The sequence below is a fragment of the Lupinus angustifolius genome, chromosome LG13, assembly GCF_001865875.1.
Source record: "Lupinus angustifolius cultivar Tanjil chromosome LG13, LupAngTanjil_v1.0, whole genome shotgun sequence".
In the NCBI taxonomy this organism is placed as follows: domain Eukaryota; kingdom Viridiplantae; phylum Streptophyta; class Magnoliopsida; order Fabales; family Fabaceae; genus Lupinus; species Lupinus angustifolius.
This window is the reverse complement of record NC_032021.1, coordinates 4,065,227-4,083,995: the sequence shown is the minus strand read 5'-3', so window position 1 is coordinate 4,083,995 and position 18,769 is coordinate 4,065,227. Positions and strand designations below refer to the sequence as shown.

General features: G+C 32.9%; 2 protein-coding genes across 2 annotated transcripts; one reads left to right on the top strand and one right to left on the bottom strand.

Annotated features, from left to right (window-relative positions):
- LOC109363519 lies at positions 6,136–8,523 on the bottom strand. Its single transcript, XM_019609784.1, has 4 exons — positions 7,497–8,523; positions 7,235–7,358; positions 6,868–7,142; positions 6,136–6,770 (listed from the first exon to the last, which is right to left on the bottom strand). The coding sequence occupies exons 1-4, from the start codon at positions 8,521–8,523 to the stop codon at positions 6,136–6,138; spliced, it is 2,061 nt and encodes a 686-aa protein (XP_019465329.1).
- On the top strand, positions 10,523–11,860 carry LOC109363518. Its single transcript, XM_019609783.1, has 2 exons — positions 10,523–10,688; positions 11,358–11,860. The coding sequence occupies exons 1-2, from the start codon at positions 10,523–10,525 to the stop codon at positions 11,858–11,860; spliced, it is 669 nt and encodes a 222-aa protein (XP_019465328.1).

Genomic DNA, 18,769 nt, shown 5'->3' with positions numbered 1-18,769 from the left:
AAAAATTAAATTTCAAAGAATCTGAACTATAATATTAAAATTCAGTGCGAAAAATGTCAAAAAACTTTGATGAGGTGAAAAAATACAATTATTCTTAGATTAATTGTAAACATTAAATTATATAGAGATTAATGTAAAAAATAATTTGAATGTGAAAAATGATTTCAATTTCATCTAATGTTCAATGACTATTGCTTTTTAACAAAACAAAACATAGATGTTGTAAACACTCAATTTTAGTGGGGCAGCGACATGAGCCAATCACTAATTAATATTAAATTATTATTAGCATATAAAATATATAATATATAAAAAGTAGGAAGAAAAATATGTGAGGAGGAGGTGACATGTTGCATGAGGAAAAAATGTAAGGAGGAAGTGACATGTGGCATGAGGGAAGGAGAAAGTGACATGTGGCATGATGAAGTTTTTTTTATTATATTGTTAATAGATGTGTTGCAGTTCGATGTTCACTAAGCCAGAATTTGCATTTAACAACGGTCTTTTAACAATCCTTTCTAACACGGCACTGTTAAATATAATATGGAAGATAATTAATAGTGTTTTTTAAACAAGCATCGTTAAATTTGATAGGTGAATATAGCTTTAACAACGCTTTCTTCAAGAAGTGTGGTTGTATGTTTGTATAAGATATTTAACATCACTTTTTAAGTTGATTTGAATCAATTTAACAACGATTCCTTAAATAAGAGTTGTTAAAGGTGACATATCAACAACGTTTTTTTTTTTCTTTCACAATAAGTGATGTTGTTGAAAGTTATATGTTCAAAAAATATTTGTTTTAGTTATTACTCAATATGTATTTATGAAATTATTTTATTTTATTTTGAAAGATATAACTCGAGTTAGTATCACACGAAAATAATCCAAATTGTTAACAGAAACTCATATGCTAGTTTTTCATATATAACACAAAAAATTTGGTCGTACATATACGGAAAATACAATTGTTTATTATTTCAATAAAAAATATATTTTAAATCACCAACCAATATAATATTAAAGTATGTGATTTGACACAACAAAAATTCATATTTAGTAAGTAAATTATGTTATTTGTCATTACAATATCAAAAGTTGAACATAATATGACAAATAAATAATTTTAAAGAATTTTGATATTTAACAGCATTTTTTAAGCAAACACTGTTGATTTGAATCTATTTAACCGTGCTTCCTTAAATAAGCATGGTTAAATATGATATATCAACAACACATTTTACAATAAGCACTCTTAAAAATCATATATTCAAAAAGCGCTTGTTTTAGCTAGTGAGCGCGAATCTTTGTTGATTTAAAAAAAATCTCACACAATAATATACTTATTATTCAGTATTATATTTATGTTACTCTTATTCTCCTCTCAGTTTCTCTCTTCAAATAAGTTATTAGCTTTTAGTTTGTATTTTTAAGTACAAGGTGAATGTTATCTTATTTTACCTTATTTATTTTTCTTTGATTCACTCTTGTTGCTTGTATTTACATCTACGTTAACTACTTATTTTATAATATAGGAAATGTCAAGGTTGAAGCTAGGTGAAGCTGTTGGTGATTTACCAAACTTGCAATCAGATCTGTATGTATTTCTTGCATTTGGCTATTATTTTTTCATGCATATTTTCTATGTAAATTTTAATTTGATTCTTATTATCTTGAATCTAAACTATGTCCTTCTATCTTCTTATTTCTTTAGTTAAGGAAGAAAAAAAATCCATACATTTGTCCTTTGCATCTTCATCACCTTTGTCTCTTTCATTAGTACATATAAGCTTCTGGGTTAATGGATTTGAACTAAAGGAAATCAGTTCATGCAATAGTTTCTGAATTAAGCTTTCAAAATGATGTTTATATAGTCTAATCTCTTGTTAATATGATGGAATTGGACATGTTTCTTACGTGTTTGATATAATGTCTGTTACATTATGTCGTGTTTATGTATGAAATCTATGACAACACTTTGTATATAATGTGATGTTCTATGTATGAAATATATGACAACGTTTTTTGTATGATGCGTTGTTGTATATATTCAATACAACAATGTAGTAGAAGCACTGTTAATCATGACAATATACTATTGTGGTCAAACAGAAAGCGCACGAAAATATTATTATACATCTAAAATATACGCTATTGAACTGCAACTCTAGCGTAGTGGTTACCGCTTCATTGTGTTTCCATGTCATACTGCCATTTTAGGGTGGGTGATATTGTTGCAACTACCATATTGCAGTTTTATTAGGTAATGTGGTTCATAATTTGATACAATGTGCTATCCTTCATAGTGAAGTGGGAACCCTCATAATTCCATTATTTACTTTTTCTACGTCCAAACCTAAGTTTCTTCATCCCATTTGTTTCTCAAATGATACAACATTAGGTTTAATTTTTCTTGTCTTATAATGAGAGAGTGAGAAAAAGAAGATGAGGCGCATATGAGTAAAATTGTACTCTTCTTCAGAGTGAGCATAAGATCGGGTAACGTGATGTTGATCTGATACAATGATTTAATCTGATCCTATCTAATTGGATTATTTTTTTTGCTTATAGGATTAAAATAGGCTATAGCAAAAAATTGGACATGAAGATACTCACGATAATATCTATCTAGGCACAACCACAAACAAGTTTCCATTAATTATATAAATGAGGTTTTCCATATACTTGTAATATATATAGGCGGACACAAATATTATGGTACTCATGCTCGTAAGTACCAGTAGTATATACAATTAAATTATTAACCCTCATTATAATAACATAAACCTTCAAACCCCTTGAGTTGTAATGTTATTATTTGGTATACGAATATTGAACTATTTTGATGTTTCTCCATATATGTTTATGATAGAATTAATGTTGTGAATTAATAAGTTTGTAAGTTGAATTGAAGAAATATCTTATAAATGGGAAACATGTCATTCTTTGTTACATGAAGCATCCTATAAATAGAAGAAAAAAGTATCAACTAACATGATTGATCAAATTCAATTTAACTCGACTCACCAGGTCGAATTCGATTGAATATTAGATCTAAATATAACTTTACCTGATTCAATCCAATTTATATATCATGTTAGATTTTGGTATGATGTGAACCAATCTAATCCTTGTTCAACTTTTTTTTCCTAGTTTGTGAGTTTTATTCGAAGAAGATGAGGAAAAACTGTGAATCTAACATATATATTTTCTCTTTTTCATATATATTTTCTATACCAAATTAGGGAATAATCTATATATATCTCAATGATCTTCTCCAAACTAGATTTGAATTGTGACATGTGGAAGGAAAAAAATTAACATTTATGATTTTAAACTATTTTTAATAAAAAAATTTAAACTCAAATTTATCTTCTTCTCATATTCTAGTATTAAAGTCTCATGTATGGGACTTCTCTCCATGCTCTTTCAAACCAATACCAAAGAAAGCGTTAAAGAAGGGTTCATAAGGCCACAAAGATATATAATCGTCCAAGTCAGTGCCAATGATTTCCAAACTTCGCACCATCCACCTCATTATGTTTCTGACGAGTCTATTAGGATATTTGGTCGCTTTGCTATTGTTTGATAAGATAGTGATTATGGTCTGACTCAGATTCAATTATTACCTTCCTTAACCCAAAATGTTATAAGTACAAGGGTACTCCAATCTTTTACTAAAAGTTGAATTGTCCTAATCGAGAACAGTAACACAAATCATATTGCTCAAGCATCAATGAACAAAATTAATATGATATGACTTTTCCCTATTACGTTGAACCAAGTCTGCATTTATATATATTATGAGTCTAATTTACCAATGGGTCCTGACAGTTGCAAACTTTTTTATACTATTACATGTCATCAGTATGTGATTTTTATTTAGAAAATTGATAATATTTATGATAATTAATACACATAATGTAAACTTTATTTGCAATGTGATTCATATCCCATTTCTCTTTATTAATTCTCCGTAAACTATCTATTCTTTGGTCTTCAGAAGGTGAATCTGGAAGATAGAAATCTGTCGAAATCTTCTAATATATCTTAAGGATGTTTGAACCTATAGAGGTATTTGAAAATGTTCTCCAACAATCAAATCAGTATATCAAAGAGTAGTAAATAAGAGATAGAACGAAAGAGTAAGTTAGAGAGTTCAAATATCTCTTAAGGGGGAAACCTCTATTTATAATGGAGAAGTGAGAAGAATACTCCTCTTTAGATGTTATTGGTCTGGTCGACCAAATGGTATGTTGTGTCTGTCCCAAACAAGAGAAGCTTGTTTTTTCCATGTTATGTGGCTTTGGTAGATCCGTACTTCGTGACAATTGATTTTCACTCATATTGACACGTGTCATCATGTCATTAGTTCATTCTATTTGTTGCTAAAATATATAATAGGGTGTAGGTAGCATGCTATATATAGTAGAGATCTGCGTGATGAAGGCAGTGTAATAATAAAGTTTGGGAAGTGGTTTTATACTATCTTCTTGCTTCTGCCCGATTGATACATGTTGGCTCAAGTTGTCTGACTAAAATATGAGAATGTATGAATTACGCTTATCTCATTCACCCATTGTTTTTGCACGATCATGACGTGTATTCTAGAATTGTTTATGAAACAATATCAAAATCTGATCTATTTTATCACTATTGAAGTCACTTACTTCATTAAGCATTATCAAAAGAAACAAGATGAAAGCAGGCCAAGTCTTTAACATCATTTTCCAAGGAAAAGCCTAATATGCCCGCAGTTGACTTAAAAAAGGAAGCCCATGAACATTTATTTAATTACATCTTTAAGATTTTAATTCAATATATTACAACTGCAAAAGTTTATTACTTTCTACACTGCTTAGTAAAGACTCAATTCCTTTTATATATACCTATTTTAAAAGTTATGTAAAAAGTGATCTATGATTAAAAGTTATGCATCAAAACTAAAGTTTATCTTTAATATGTTCACCATCATATTTTTTATGGAATTTAAAAGCGAAAATGCTTTAGAATAAAGTCGCTTGAACAAATTATAACCGCATAAGAGTGTCTAAACTTGTATTTAATTTAATTAAAATAATGGGAGGCGAAAATGAAAGATGTCCCCAGCTTCAAGATGCTGTCATGATATGTTAGGTAGACAGATAAAACTAATATAAAGTGAGTTATCTTTAATCAACTAAACACAAACCTATTCATCCTCAATTTAGTTACACTAAAAATTATAGTTGATGCACCATCATATGTATATAGTTGGTTTCATATTAGGGTTTTAGAGTTTTATGCTATAACATGTTTTTTATAGATGCAAACAGTTAGAGTACTTATATTATTTTTAGGGTTCTGTGATTCTCCACAGGCTGAGTTTAATAACTAGGAGAGGAAATATTACCTTAAAAAGTGATATATTTAAATAAGTAGTAGTAAAAGATAATACGCTTAATTAGTTTTCCAACACAATATCTTATTTTTTTTAAACAAAGGTGCTAACACATACCCAAGATTTCATTAAGAAGAGAAAGATTACAAACGAACGCCAAAAGCTTACAAATTGCGAAACCTATAATTAGGAAGCAAATTCCTATTTCTATGAAAAGCATCATACAAGAAATTCGGCATACTATTCCACCAAGAATCAGTTTTGGAAGTAACTCCATACGTGGCAAGCTTATCGGCACAAGAATTCCCTTGCCTGTAAATGTGAGTAACCATAAAGTGCATGGAATTTATGGCGGTGTTGCACTTGTTCATGAGATTACTTAGACGCCAAGGAACCAATTTGGAGCCATTGAAAATGTCCACCACCACCTTAAAATCACACTCCAACCAAATAGACCTCCAACCTTTCTCATAGGCTATGATGACAGCCATTATAGCTGCAAGTAACTCAGCATAGATTGAATTTTGTATATTGAAATAGGAAGCATAGCAACCCATGAACTCCCCATCACTTTTCTGAAAATTCCCCCCCCCCCTCTAGCATGACCAGGACAACCATGAGCAGCACCATCCGAGTTAGCTTTCACTCATCCAAGAGAAGGAGTCTTCCAAATTACCTCTAAGATATTAGGAGCCTTGCTAAAATTGTCTCTTATACCAAAAGCTTGAAGTAACTGGAACTCTACTATAGAGTTTTTAGTATGCAGGGTGCATATATTCCCAGTGAAGGCAGTGTCCCTTTTGATTTTGAGGGAGGGAAATGTCCAAATCATTGAATCTAGCTTGGTTTCGGCAATACCAAATTGTAGCTATGGCATTGATGATGCAAGCTATCATAATTGTCTTTGCCAAAGGACTAAAGGAATCCGAGATGATGAGAAGATTGGCAATCGAGCAAGAGTCCAGGCTACACCCAGTTTGATGTTGGAGCCCTGTCCAGATTGTCCTAGCAAACCTACACCTAAAGAAGAGATGCTCTGAGGACTCCTCATTTACCTTGCAGAGGGAACAGATTGATCCAAGAGCTAAGCCTCTAGCTTTTAAATGCTCATCAGTGGGCATTTTATCATGGTACAGTCTCCAAGTGACAAAAGCTTTTGATGGAGGAATTTTGGGGGACCAAATGTTCTTGCACCAATTTAGCTGAGAAGTCTGCGGTTTGATGAAGATGTAGGCCTCTTTCATGGTGAGAATTCCATCAGCAGCATTAATCCAAGCCAGTTTATTTGGTTGATTATGAGAGAATGACAAACTTGTTATAGAGTTGCAAACTTGAGGGTGGAACCTAGCAATCCAAGGAGGAATAATCCAGGAAGACTCATGAATAAAGTCTGCCAATAAGAGAAGAAGAGATATGAGCATGGATGTTTAAGTAGTCCACCAGAGAATGGCCAATCCAATTATCCATCCAGAAGTTGATTGCCTTACCATTCCCTACTAACCAAATAGAATTATCCTGCACCATCTTCCAGAACTTCTTGATTCCAACCCAGACAGAGGATTTGATGTATGAAATAAGAGGCCTAGACCCCTTGCAAAATCTATCCCTGAAGAACTCTGCCCAAACCTCCTTAGAAGCCCTCATCTCCCAAGCCAATTTTAGGATAGCATCCTGAATCATTTCTTTAAGAGATCTGATACCCAAACCTCCCTTTTTAATAGGAGTGCAAACCTTATTCCAAGCAACAATTACCATTTTTTGACTATTGGATCACCAAACCAAATAAAGTTTCTGATGCTAGCATCCAACTTCCTAAGCAAATTGGCAGGCCAGAGGTAAACATGAAAACTATACCCCAACATGCTCAGAATGATGGACTTGACTATTTCCACCCTGCCCATTATAGACCCTTTCCATTTGGTCAACTTGCTACCAATTCTATCAGCTATGGACTGCAAATGAATAGCTTTAGGCTTACCTACAAACAGGGGAACTCCCAAATATGTGAAAGGGAGTTAACCAGCATCAAAACCCAACCAATTTTTTATGTTGCTAAGCTTCCTAGCTGAAGCTTGGGAAGAGTAGAACTTGCATTTGTTTAGGCTAAGACACTGACCAGAAACATTTGCATAATCAATGAAAAGAGCCTTTAGAGCCATCGACTGCTTTTTGATACCCTTGCAGAAAATCAAGATGTCATCTGCATATAGGACATGAGTAGGAGTGTTGATTCTAGGACCAGATATTGAACTAATTATGCCCTGCTCATACAGCTTAGTGATTCCCCTGCTTAGAACATCCTCAGCCAGGCAGAACAGTAAAGGTGATAGAGGATCCCCTTGTCTAACCCCTCTCTTGCAACTGAAGAAACCCACAGCCTGACCATTGACAGAGATAGATAACTTAGTAGAGTTTAGGATAACCCTTATCCAGTTGATGAAAGTAGTATGAAAGCCAAATGCCCCCAGAGTGTCCAATAGGAATTTCCAATCAATAGTGTCAAAAGCTTTTTTGACATCCAACTTGATAGCTAGATTACCACCATACACTTTATGATCCATGAGATTCACTGCTTCAGATGCAAGGCTAATGCAATCATGAATATGTCTTCCTTTGATGAAGCCTCTTTGATTAGTAGAGATTATTTTAGGAGCAATTATAGCAAGCCTATCAGCTAGGACCTTGGAGATAATTTTGAACTGGAAATTAGCCAAAGCTATTGGCCTTAAGTCCTCTATTCTATCAGCACCAGGGAATTTAGGAATGAGGACCACATTGTTAGAATTCAAATTGGGAAGGATCCAACTCTGTTTGAAGAATTGAAGGACTGAATTGCACACATCCTTGCCAATAATCTCCCAAAACTCCTGGAAGAAACATCCCCCAAACCCATCAGGCCCAGAGGCTCCTTCACCATTCAGAGCAAAAACTGCAGCCTTTATCTCTTCATTTAAAGGGATGCTAGCTAACATTGAATTATCATCCACTGTCACTAACATAGGGATGACATTCCTTATAAGATCAGAATGCTGAATTGTGTTCTGAGATGCATACAGATTGTGAAAGTAATCAAGGACATGGTCAGAAAGCTTAAGGCTTAAAGCAGACCAAAAGGTCTGATTTATTTTGCTAAAAGGAACCATAGGCTCATATATGAACAGAATATCTGGTTTATTCTCTAAACAGAAATTTTTTAACAACAACTTGGTCTTCAAGTTACCTAGACCCCTGCAATTCCAGTATAGAAGCTTCATTTTGAAACATTTAGATAGGCACCCACCCCTTCGGGTAAAGTGAACCCTTTCATGACTTTGCCTCTGTCTCAACTTCTTCTTTTAAGATTTTGAGAGAACTTTAGTGAACTCCTCAACCTTATCAGATTCCCCCACCTCCTCACCCTCAACAATCTCTTCCTCATCAACCCAAAGCCTACCCACAATTCGAGCTTCTCTAGCAGCAAGACTAGGTAGTTGGCTATGAGGTAGGATTTTGAATTTCTCTTTTGGCATTAGCTGAACATGCTCCTCCCTATCAATTTCAAGATAATCCTCCACCCTTGTTCCTTGTGTGTCATCATCCGAAGAATCTTCCTCATCTCCTAAACCTCTTAGAGATGTGAGACCAACTTTTTCCAATTGCTCAATTTGAAGATCATCATTCTTATCAAACTCCAGATTAATGACCAAATCCTGCTCTTGACCTGGGGAGTTAGGAAAGGCAGAAACCTCCTCATGAATGGAATTCTCCTTTCCTTTATGAACTCTTATCTCAAGTGGACTTTTTTCAGGAATAGTTTTAGGAACTTTCCCTAGTTGAGTCACCTTTTTCAGCTGCTTAGGCTCATTGGCAATGCCTTTGGTGCTTCTTCTACAATTAGCTTCCAAATGCCCAATAGAATGACAACCATTACAGAAACTTGGCAGATTTTCATACTCGATATACACAAAGAATGCAAAACCTTCCCTTTCTACTAAGATCTGGTTAGGCAATGTACCTTTGAGATCCAGGTCCACTAAAATTATAGTAAAATGTCCAAAGAATCTGGACGAAGTTGCTTCATCCAAAGCAATGGGTGTTCCCAATCTTAGCACTCTAATACTCCAAGGGAAGACCCAAGATCCTAGCCCAACATTGAGAATGTGAAATTTTCTGAAGACTTGGGTTAAAATCCGGTGTCCAAAGAGACAACCTAAGTAGCCCCGGCTTCAAACTCCAGGATCCCACTGCACACACCACTCTCATATCTTCAACCGAAGAGAAGGAGAATTCATAAAAACCTCGTCCCAGTGATACCATACTCCACTTGTCTATCATGCTCCAAAGAGAGGCAAATTTATCCTTCAACTCCAAGAATTTCAGAGGTTTGTCTCCATTTAAAAGAATTAATCTCCCATGAAGGTGGGACTTACATCTTTGCACACCAGCTAGGTACTCATCCTCTGGTATTTTAATGGCAATGGAATCACCCTTTAGACAGGGTTGTGGAAGTTGGGAGATAGAAATGTCATTTGAATCTTTGAGAGCTTGCACAAATGATTTCTTTTCCTTCACCTGTTCCTTTCCCCTGATGGAGGGTCCTCCCAGATTTGACAAGAAATTCCAAGGAATCACAGTCTTGTTTGCTTTATCACTCATCATTATAGATCCAAGAAAGTTAGAAGCTTAAGCCCTAGCAGAGCAACACATGGCTCTGATCTTGTTATTTCACTAAGGTTATGAACATAGTTCCTTTTGAATATCCAACACAGTATCCCATTTTATGTTTTTTTGATTAAAAAACATAACCTTTAGATTAGAGTGAATTATCTTCCACACTTAATAAGGGTTGGAGGGAATTCATATCCATGTATATCAAGGAGAGTACACCTTCTAATCAACAATATGTGTTATTCCATATGCCATGATTTCTAATTTGTTGAAGAAAATACATTTAAATCAAAAATATAATTAATAATATTTTTCCGATCAATTACAACTCTTATTAAATGATATATTATGACATTTTAACTTCAAAATTTCAAAGTTGATTTTGAAAAAGCTTACGATTCGGTTAGATGGGAATTTATTGATTACATGCTTAGAAGAATGGGTTTTTCGGTTAGTTGGAGAAAGTGGATTCATACTTGTTTATCCTCGATGTCGATGTCGGTTTTAATCAATGGTAGCTCAGGCCCTCAGTTTTCTGTGTCTCGAGGGATTAGGCAAGAAGACCCCATGGCTCCATTCCTATTTCTTATAGTGGCAGAAGGGCTTATGGGCTTGGTTAAAAGTGCTATCAATAAAGAGTTGTTTATAGGGTTCAAAGTGGGTGTTGATTAGATTGAAGTCTCCAGTTTGCAATTTACGGATGACACTGTTATTGTGTACAAGCCTTTGCCTATTAACTTATGGACTATAAAAACAATTCTTAATTGTTTTAAACTAGTTTCAGGTTTGAAGGTTAATTTTCAGAAATCTTCTTTGATGGGTTTTTTAGTCCCAAACAGTATTCTTATGGCAGCAGCGGCTTTCCTTCACTACAAGATTGGCAGCTCACCTTTCAACTATTTCGGGATTCTGGTGGGAGCTAATCTGAGAAGAGTTGCAACGTGGAAATGAGTGATTGATTCGATGGGGAAGGGTCTTGCAGGATGGAAGTGCAGGCGCTCATAAATTCAATTCTTTCAAGTATTCCAATATATATGTTATCTTTGTATAAGGTTCCAAAAACGGTGATCAATAAAATTGAAAGGTTGCATAGAACGTTTTTGTGGGGAAATAAAAGAGGTGGGAAAAGTATTGCTTGGGTCAAACAAAAATGCCCTGGTTGCTAAAGCTAGGTTGTGGAATAATGGGAGTTGGGGGTGGGAGTTATCTTGGAAAAGAAGAACTTTTGAGAGGAAGGATCTTATAATTGCAGATTTGTATAATCTCATTCAAAAATTTTGCTGCAAACCAGTTGCGAAGGATAATTGATAATGGAGTTTGGAATCCTCAGGGTTGTTCACGCTGAAATCTTTCTATTCTCAGCAGATTGGTTTGGGTTCTGTAGATGATGGAGCTTTGCTGAAGAAGTGTTGGTTAACTTGTGCCCCATCAAAGGTTTGTTGCTTTATCTGGAAATTATTTAGGGGTAGAGTTGCAACTAAGGAGGCTTTGGCTGAGAGGAATGTTTGTTTAGGCCAACATAACTTAAATTGTGTGTTTTGTTTAAGTCACTGTGAATTTCTCGATCATTTATTTTTTACTTGTAACTTTGCCATGGATGTTTGGAAACATTTCTATGATTGGCTTTTAATGCCAATGCGACTTAGTGTGAACAGTGCTGATTCTTTACACTACCACGATCTGCATTACATCGAGGTGAATTGCAGAGATCCTTGGAGAATGCTATGGTTCTCTGTTATTTGGTCAATCTGGCTTATGCGCAATGAAGCAATCTTTGAAGGGAAGAGGCCTAATATTAGAATGATAATGGAGTTGATTAAATTAAGATCTTAGTCTTGGTTCTCGGCAAAGTTTAGCAAACCAGGTGATTCTTTTCTTTTCTGGTGTAGTTATCTTAAGTCTTGTATTAAGAGTGGTTGTATTCTAGTTACTCAGTGATTTTTCTTTTGTTATATTGGATTAACACCCCTTATGTTTTTTAATACAGTTTTGTTTACAAAAAAAACTAATGAAAAGGGAGCAGCTCTCCAATCATTCTTCTTTTGGGTTTTTGTTATTATTAACCATTAAGGTTGACTTTAAGAAAACTAAAAATAGAAATATGTGAATACTATTTTGGGAAGTGATAAATTTAAATTAACATTTTCTTTTTCTAAACAAATAGTACATGCACCATCATTTACTCCCTTTAATATTACTTTAGATTAATGTTATAACATATTAACATCATAAGAAGAAAATTACTAAGCAAATAAATGTTGAACATACAGAGAGAACACAAAGAAACTGTCAAACCAGTGATTATGCTTAATAAGGAACCTAGTTCAAATTTTGTGTAAGAAAAAATATCTCCCAGTAAAATTATACCCATTTTTTATGAATATTCTATATAGGAGCACAAAGCCTAAATGATTTCAAACATAAAACAATTCCCACCCAAGTAGATGAACATGAGACCACCCTACCAAATTAGCAAACTCTACCACTATCATGTGAATGTTCCTTATTGGAAAGAAATTGGCTCTTCTGCACTCTATAATCTATTGTGATTACAGATAAGAAAAGAAGAAAGGACCAATCTAGCTAGTGGATGTTACTATAGCAAGAAATGAAGTCACATGCAAGCAGCATAGTTGGGAAATAGTTTGATGTTGAAATGAGACGAGGAAGTAGAGGCGCTGTTAAGAAACTGTAGTCTCAAACTTTTTGCACTACGCATATAAAGCAGCTTCACTTTCTTTATAGAGGTTTAGTGCGAAACCATGCCCTGCGCATTCTTAAACCTTCACTTTATATTATTATTAGGTACATCATATGGTTCAACCATCGAGATATGCCTTCCATGGATACTGCTTTTCTGACCTTATATATTTGCCCTTTGGCTTGTATCAAAGTGTCCAAAAATGATTCACAAAGGTTTTAAAACTTAATGAACAGATAGATCCTCTTCATCATGGCATCACATATTATATTTATTAGGGTTTTATATCTACCCATTTGAAATATATGAATAGGTTATAATAGTCGGGGTTTCAAACTGTGATTCTAGGTGTTTTGTGGCCTGATTTAGTCAAATTAACATGGCTGATATAGCTTACAATCAGAGCCTGGTGCATTGCAGTAACTACAATAAGGAAGATGTTACGATCACATCATGCATGTTATGTAGTACAGAAGTTTTAAATTCTTGATATTACCTTTTCTCTTTAGTTTTTAAAATATTTCTCCACTCAGATGATAATCATTTATTTTCAAAATATTTGGCAATTAAATAATTTTTTTTAATAATGCCTATATGAGGAGATAAAATGATAATATATAAGAACAAAGTTTAAATGATATTCCAACAGGAATAAATCAATTTTCGGGATAAGTTTTGTAATGATGAAGAACTAGAAATTTCACAACATTTGTTCTCTTTTTGCAAGTTCACTTACCTTATTTGGGGACGATCTACAATTGGCTTCATTTTGACATTGCCCTTCCTCAAGATATTAGGAGACACTTCTACATGCACATGTGTCTTCCTGGAACTTTTGGAACATTATTTGGTTTTCCACTGTTTTGTCAATCTGGCTTGCATGAACAATGTCATTTTTAATTCTTCTCATGTGACACATGGTGGAGAATGTGAGGGTGAAATCTTAACTTTAGATAAAAGGAAAGAGCGACACAAACTTGTAATGTTTTCCCTTGACTAGGACGACAATCCTTATGCTGACTTAGTCATTTTTTACTATTAATTGCACATTTATACTTCAGTCAAACTATTGTAACTTCTCATAACTCTAATACCTTAATTAAATAAATATTTTTTTTTGTCGATAAAAATATTTTTAATGATTCAATATTAGTGTATATATTATTTCTCTTAATATTAACAAAACTAATTGTATTTTAATATGCATTTCTTCTCTTTCTAAATAATTGTTTTGAAAACAATGAGTTATATAAGTAAAAACCCATTAAAAGTAGCCACAAGTTAAGTTTTAAGTCATTCAACAATCTACATGTCGATAATACTAAGTTTTTTAATATAAATTAAATTTTCCCTAATTTTTGTATGACACTTTTTAAGAGCTCAAAAGTCTGATATTTATTGGGTTTATAATTTGAAAATGATATATTAAAGTTCTCTATCAAAACTTTTTTTTACTATTAAAAATGTGGGGTTATATTAGAAAAATCCAACATTAAATTAAGGCAAATCGTAAAAGTGTTAGGATTAGACTTTGTTAATGGGTTATCATATTTCCAATAAATTTATGACAAATTTTCGAGAAAACAAAACCATTTAGTACCCAATTTGACCAAGCTACAAGTCACATGGGTGGCCATGCAAGAAACAACAATGTAATGTTATAAAAATAGAAAAATGAAATTCTCACACCCTTTTTTATGTAGGACGTGAAATTTTTATTCTTAGTCGATCTTATGTAATAGGATTAGACTTGTTTGCTGATTTTTTTATTGTTGTAATCATAGTTTTAAAACTTTTAACATATTTAAACACGCTGTTTTTGACGTATGTCACTTCTTGGATTCCTTAATATACATAAGTGACCTTCATTGGAGTACTGTTTAGCTTTCCTTTTCTTCAATAAGATTGTACTATAGTATAAACTCTTATACCTACTTACCTTTGACATAAATTGTTTTTTAAATGTAGGCATTTGTTATATAAATCTTATGGAGAATGCTGGCATTTGTACCGTATGTAATTCATGGTCTCAATCAGATTCAAAGTAATCATAAGATATTAATGCATTAAAATTATATAGGAATATTTTTGTTTCCCACAAGTATTCTCGCATTTGAGGTAATGTCCGAGCCAGGAACATATGTGGGGCTAACCCTCCCAGCGGGTATTTTTTTCATCCAAAAGATTCGAACTCGAGACATTGCTTAAGGGGAATCAAGTATGTACCACTTGAACCAACACCCGTTGGTAAAAATATTATGACTTTATTCAAAGTCAATAATTTATATCAATTAATCAAACAATGATTTCTGTTTGAGGTTACTATTTCCCTCATGTTTTCTCTCACCCGATTTTAAATTGAATGTCATTTCACAAAATGTATAGTTATATACCATCATGAATTATTCATAGCACTGCAAAAGTTTAAATTCCATTTTATTTTATAATTAGTTGGGGCTGAATTTGATTTCTTTGAAATAGAAACTCATTTTAGAAAGAAAAGTGAAAAAATCCCAATATTTAACAAAAAATGAAGAACAATAAATGGTTGATCCTATCCTCTAGTAGAAAAACAGGAGAGCCCTGTTCAATAAATCTCATTCAATGAACCTTGATTATAGATGATAAAAATCTAATTACAAATACTCATAGAAAACTATCACTGGTTGTTGTTCTTTTTTTTCTTGAGAAAGTTGCACTTTCAATGAATGACACTCACACTGTCTTTCATAACTCAATCAAGTAACTGATTCTGTGGACATCATCAATGCTTTGTTTCTGGCTTCAATAAACACAAGAATATTGACTAGCTACCAAACATTAATATTTGAAAGATAAAAATGATATATAACAGAAGATTTCGTAATTAAGCACAATGATGTATTGGTTCCCATCCTTCATTATTAAGAGACTTACCAATTCAATCTTTTTATAAAACTTCTAATGGTTTGCTTGATTCATAAAAGACTAACTATAAATATTAGAGAAAAAAGGACTAATCATTATACAATGAGAAACCCCATTATGTTGTTAGAGAAAAACATCATGCTAATTTAATTGCCTACATGAGAAAAACAAAACTCTCACTCCATAAAAAAAGAGCATACACCAAAATAATGATAATGCTCCACAAACGAAGCTACATATACCCTCCATAACACGGGGTTAAGATTACGGAAGGTTTTATTAGTAAGGAAAATGATATATTCTCACATAAACTTTCACTCACATGTGTCTTTTTGCTCTTTGTAATTATTGATCCAAAAACATTACTTGTTGTAGATGATCAATAACTATAAAGTATGCGAAAAAAGAAAGGTGGAAAAAATGATGTGAAAATATGAAATCCGGAGTTTGCTCTACAAATCAAGAACTATGGTGATGGACCTTGTTTATTATGCTTAGGGTTTGGTCCTGCTGGTGCAGTTCTGTCTCCTGTAATTGGTGGTACATCATTATCTTCAAGAGAATCTATAGAACGTGTATGCTTCATTCGATCAAGATTGAACTCACGTACAAGGTGTTGACGGTATGCATGCCCTTCCAGCTTTCGAGAGTGCACACAACTCATCAACAAAGTGGAAATCATCAAGATAATTAGACCAAGTTTTGAAACTCGTAGCATAGTATTCTCCATGCAGTTATGTTGGTATATGAATGAAGATTGTTATAGGAAATGGGAAAGAAGCATTAGGCAACTTGGCCTTCTACTCAAGCTAGAGAGTTGAGAGTGGTTTACTTATAACTAAGCTGAGAATAGGTGCTATTATATAAGGACCAAATCATATGATTTATTTAATTGTTTAACTTTTGTTTGATATGGCGGGAACCTATTAAACAAAGCAATATGATGGGTGCAAAGTGGAATTAATATGTAGGTTGTGCAAAATCCTTGATGGCAGATTGTCATCACTACTCTTTAAGGTTCTAAGTTAAGTTGATAATTGTTATTGTCTATATTTTCAGGGGAAGATCTTCTTCATTAACAAAATAGAGAAATAAGTGTTTTAAAAAATAAATGAAAATTCAACTTTCAATAATATATTTATTCATTTGATTATTATAAAATTACATTTTTACTATTAAAAACAATTGAAAAATATATATTTACATCTCTATTAATGGAGAAGATCTTTTCTCATTTTCACAATACTATTTTATACCTATTTTAATAGATTTGATTGATGATGTATAAATTTGGGATTTTGATAATGTAATGTATTGAATATTGATTAATAAAATAATTGCACTGTCAAAAAAATCCCTAACCATCCAATATACCAAATTGACTACATTTTTATATTGATCATATCATTTCTTACAATACCTTTTAAAATCATACTTCCATTTAAGAATTGCTCTTGTTTCCCTTTCCCCTTATAGCTAACACTAAAATCATTCATAGAAAGCAACTTTTTCTCACTACATTTGAATTGTTGACTAAAACATATATATATATCTCATCCCATTTAGGAAGTTGTTGGAAATTGCAGAAAATATTTATTTATTCTTGTAACTATCATTATCATTCAAATAACACGTTATATGCCAATGACAATATAAAGTAGATGAAAATTGGGAAAGGGGGAAGTTCATATCATCCTATTCTAATTGGGTTGCCAAATGTCTTATGAAATATTTCAAAACATGCATTACATTATATTTCAGCAAACCTGAAATATTTCAAAACACCTTAAAATTTCAATTGTTATATATAAATGAGAGATTACTTGAGAACTTTTATGTAATTATAGGGGGATATAATATAATTTGATTTATATTATATCCTAATTATTTAAAAATCTGTAGGAGGAAGACCATGTAAGACTCCCTGTTTCCCCTTCCTCCGCTTCTGCTTAATATGCATGTTTAATCAAAATATTTGAAGGTTACATTATTTCTTATCAGCAAACAAAGATTAAAAAAAATTATTATTGGGTACCAGGCCAGAGGTACCCCATGTGAAAAAATTTAACTGTTCTTAATAGTTAATAGTACATTCCAATGGGTTTAAAGTCATTCTGAATAAGAATATGAAATATTATTATCAGATGCTTTACACAATGACCAGAACCACATGCTAATATGCTCAAGAACATTGTACATATTAACATCTTCATCTTTAAAAATTAGCCTATTTCTGCATAGCCAGATTTTCCAAATTAACATGAACCTGCTCCTTCTACAATGTGGTTTTGAAGGTTACATAATTGACCTTGTCTATTTTCCCCTTTTATTTGTTGAATTTAACAATAAATTAGTGACATAAGAAGCAATAAATAATTGTGAGAAAATGTGACCTATACTATCACAATTATGATCTCGATGTTATAATAGTGACTAACAAAATTGTATTATTGCAGTTGTGATTGTAATTTAAAACACTGTCTTCGTCAAACAACATTAAACAGATAATAAAATCTTCACTTTGAAATTGCAGATATTGAAAGTGAAAGGTGGACTTTACTCAAGTTCCAAATCCAATAGCATATAAACTACAAAATGGAAGAGATCATAATTGAATTGAATGTTTATATATTAAATAACAAACTAGAGAGATCAAAATTGAACACAATCATGAATTATTATACAAATATAACTATCATCTAAATCCCATCCTCAATGATTTGGAAGGTGAAGCCACTTGTGCCCTCCACCGAGAAATTGACACAGAAGGAATTTCAGAAACTAAATCATTGATTTGGCGGTGGTGGTGGGAAATAGTGAAGGTTGAAGAGTTATTGAACAGATCAGTGATATCAGAAAGAGGGATTCTCTTAGGCTTTCGTTGAATCCCATTTCCAATACTCTTAAAAGATGGAATCTTCGCTTTCTGCGAAATTGGGCTCTTCTTGAACTTTGCCTTCATTGTGTTACAGAATGGAGGAACGTTCTCTTTGTTGTTCTGCTCAGTCTTCATGGCTCAGAATATTCGGTGGTGTTTGGGAATAGAGATATAGATATGAAGGGAATGGATTAGTAATTGAATATGGAGTGAGGATATGTTTGTTCTGGGGAGGTATATATATACAGTGTTTTGT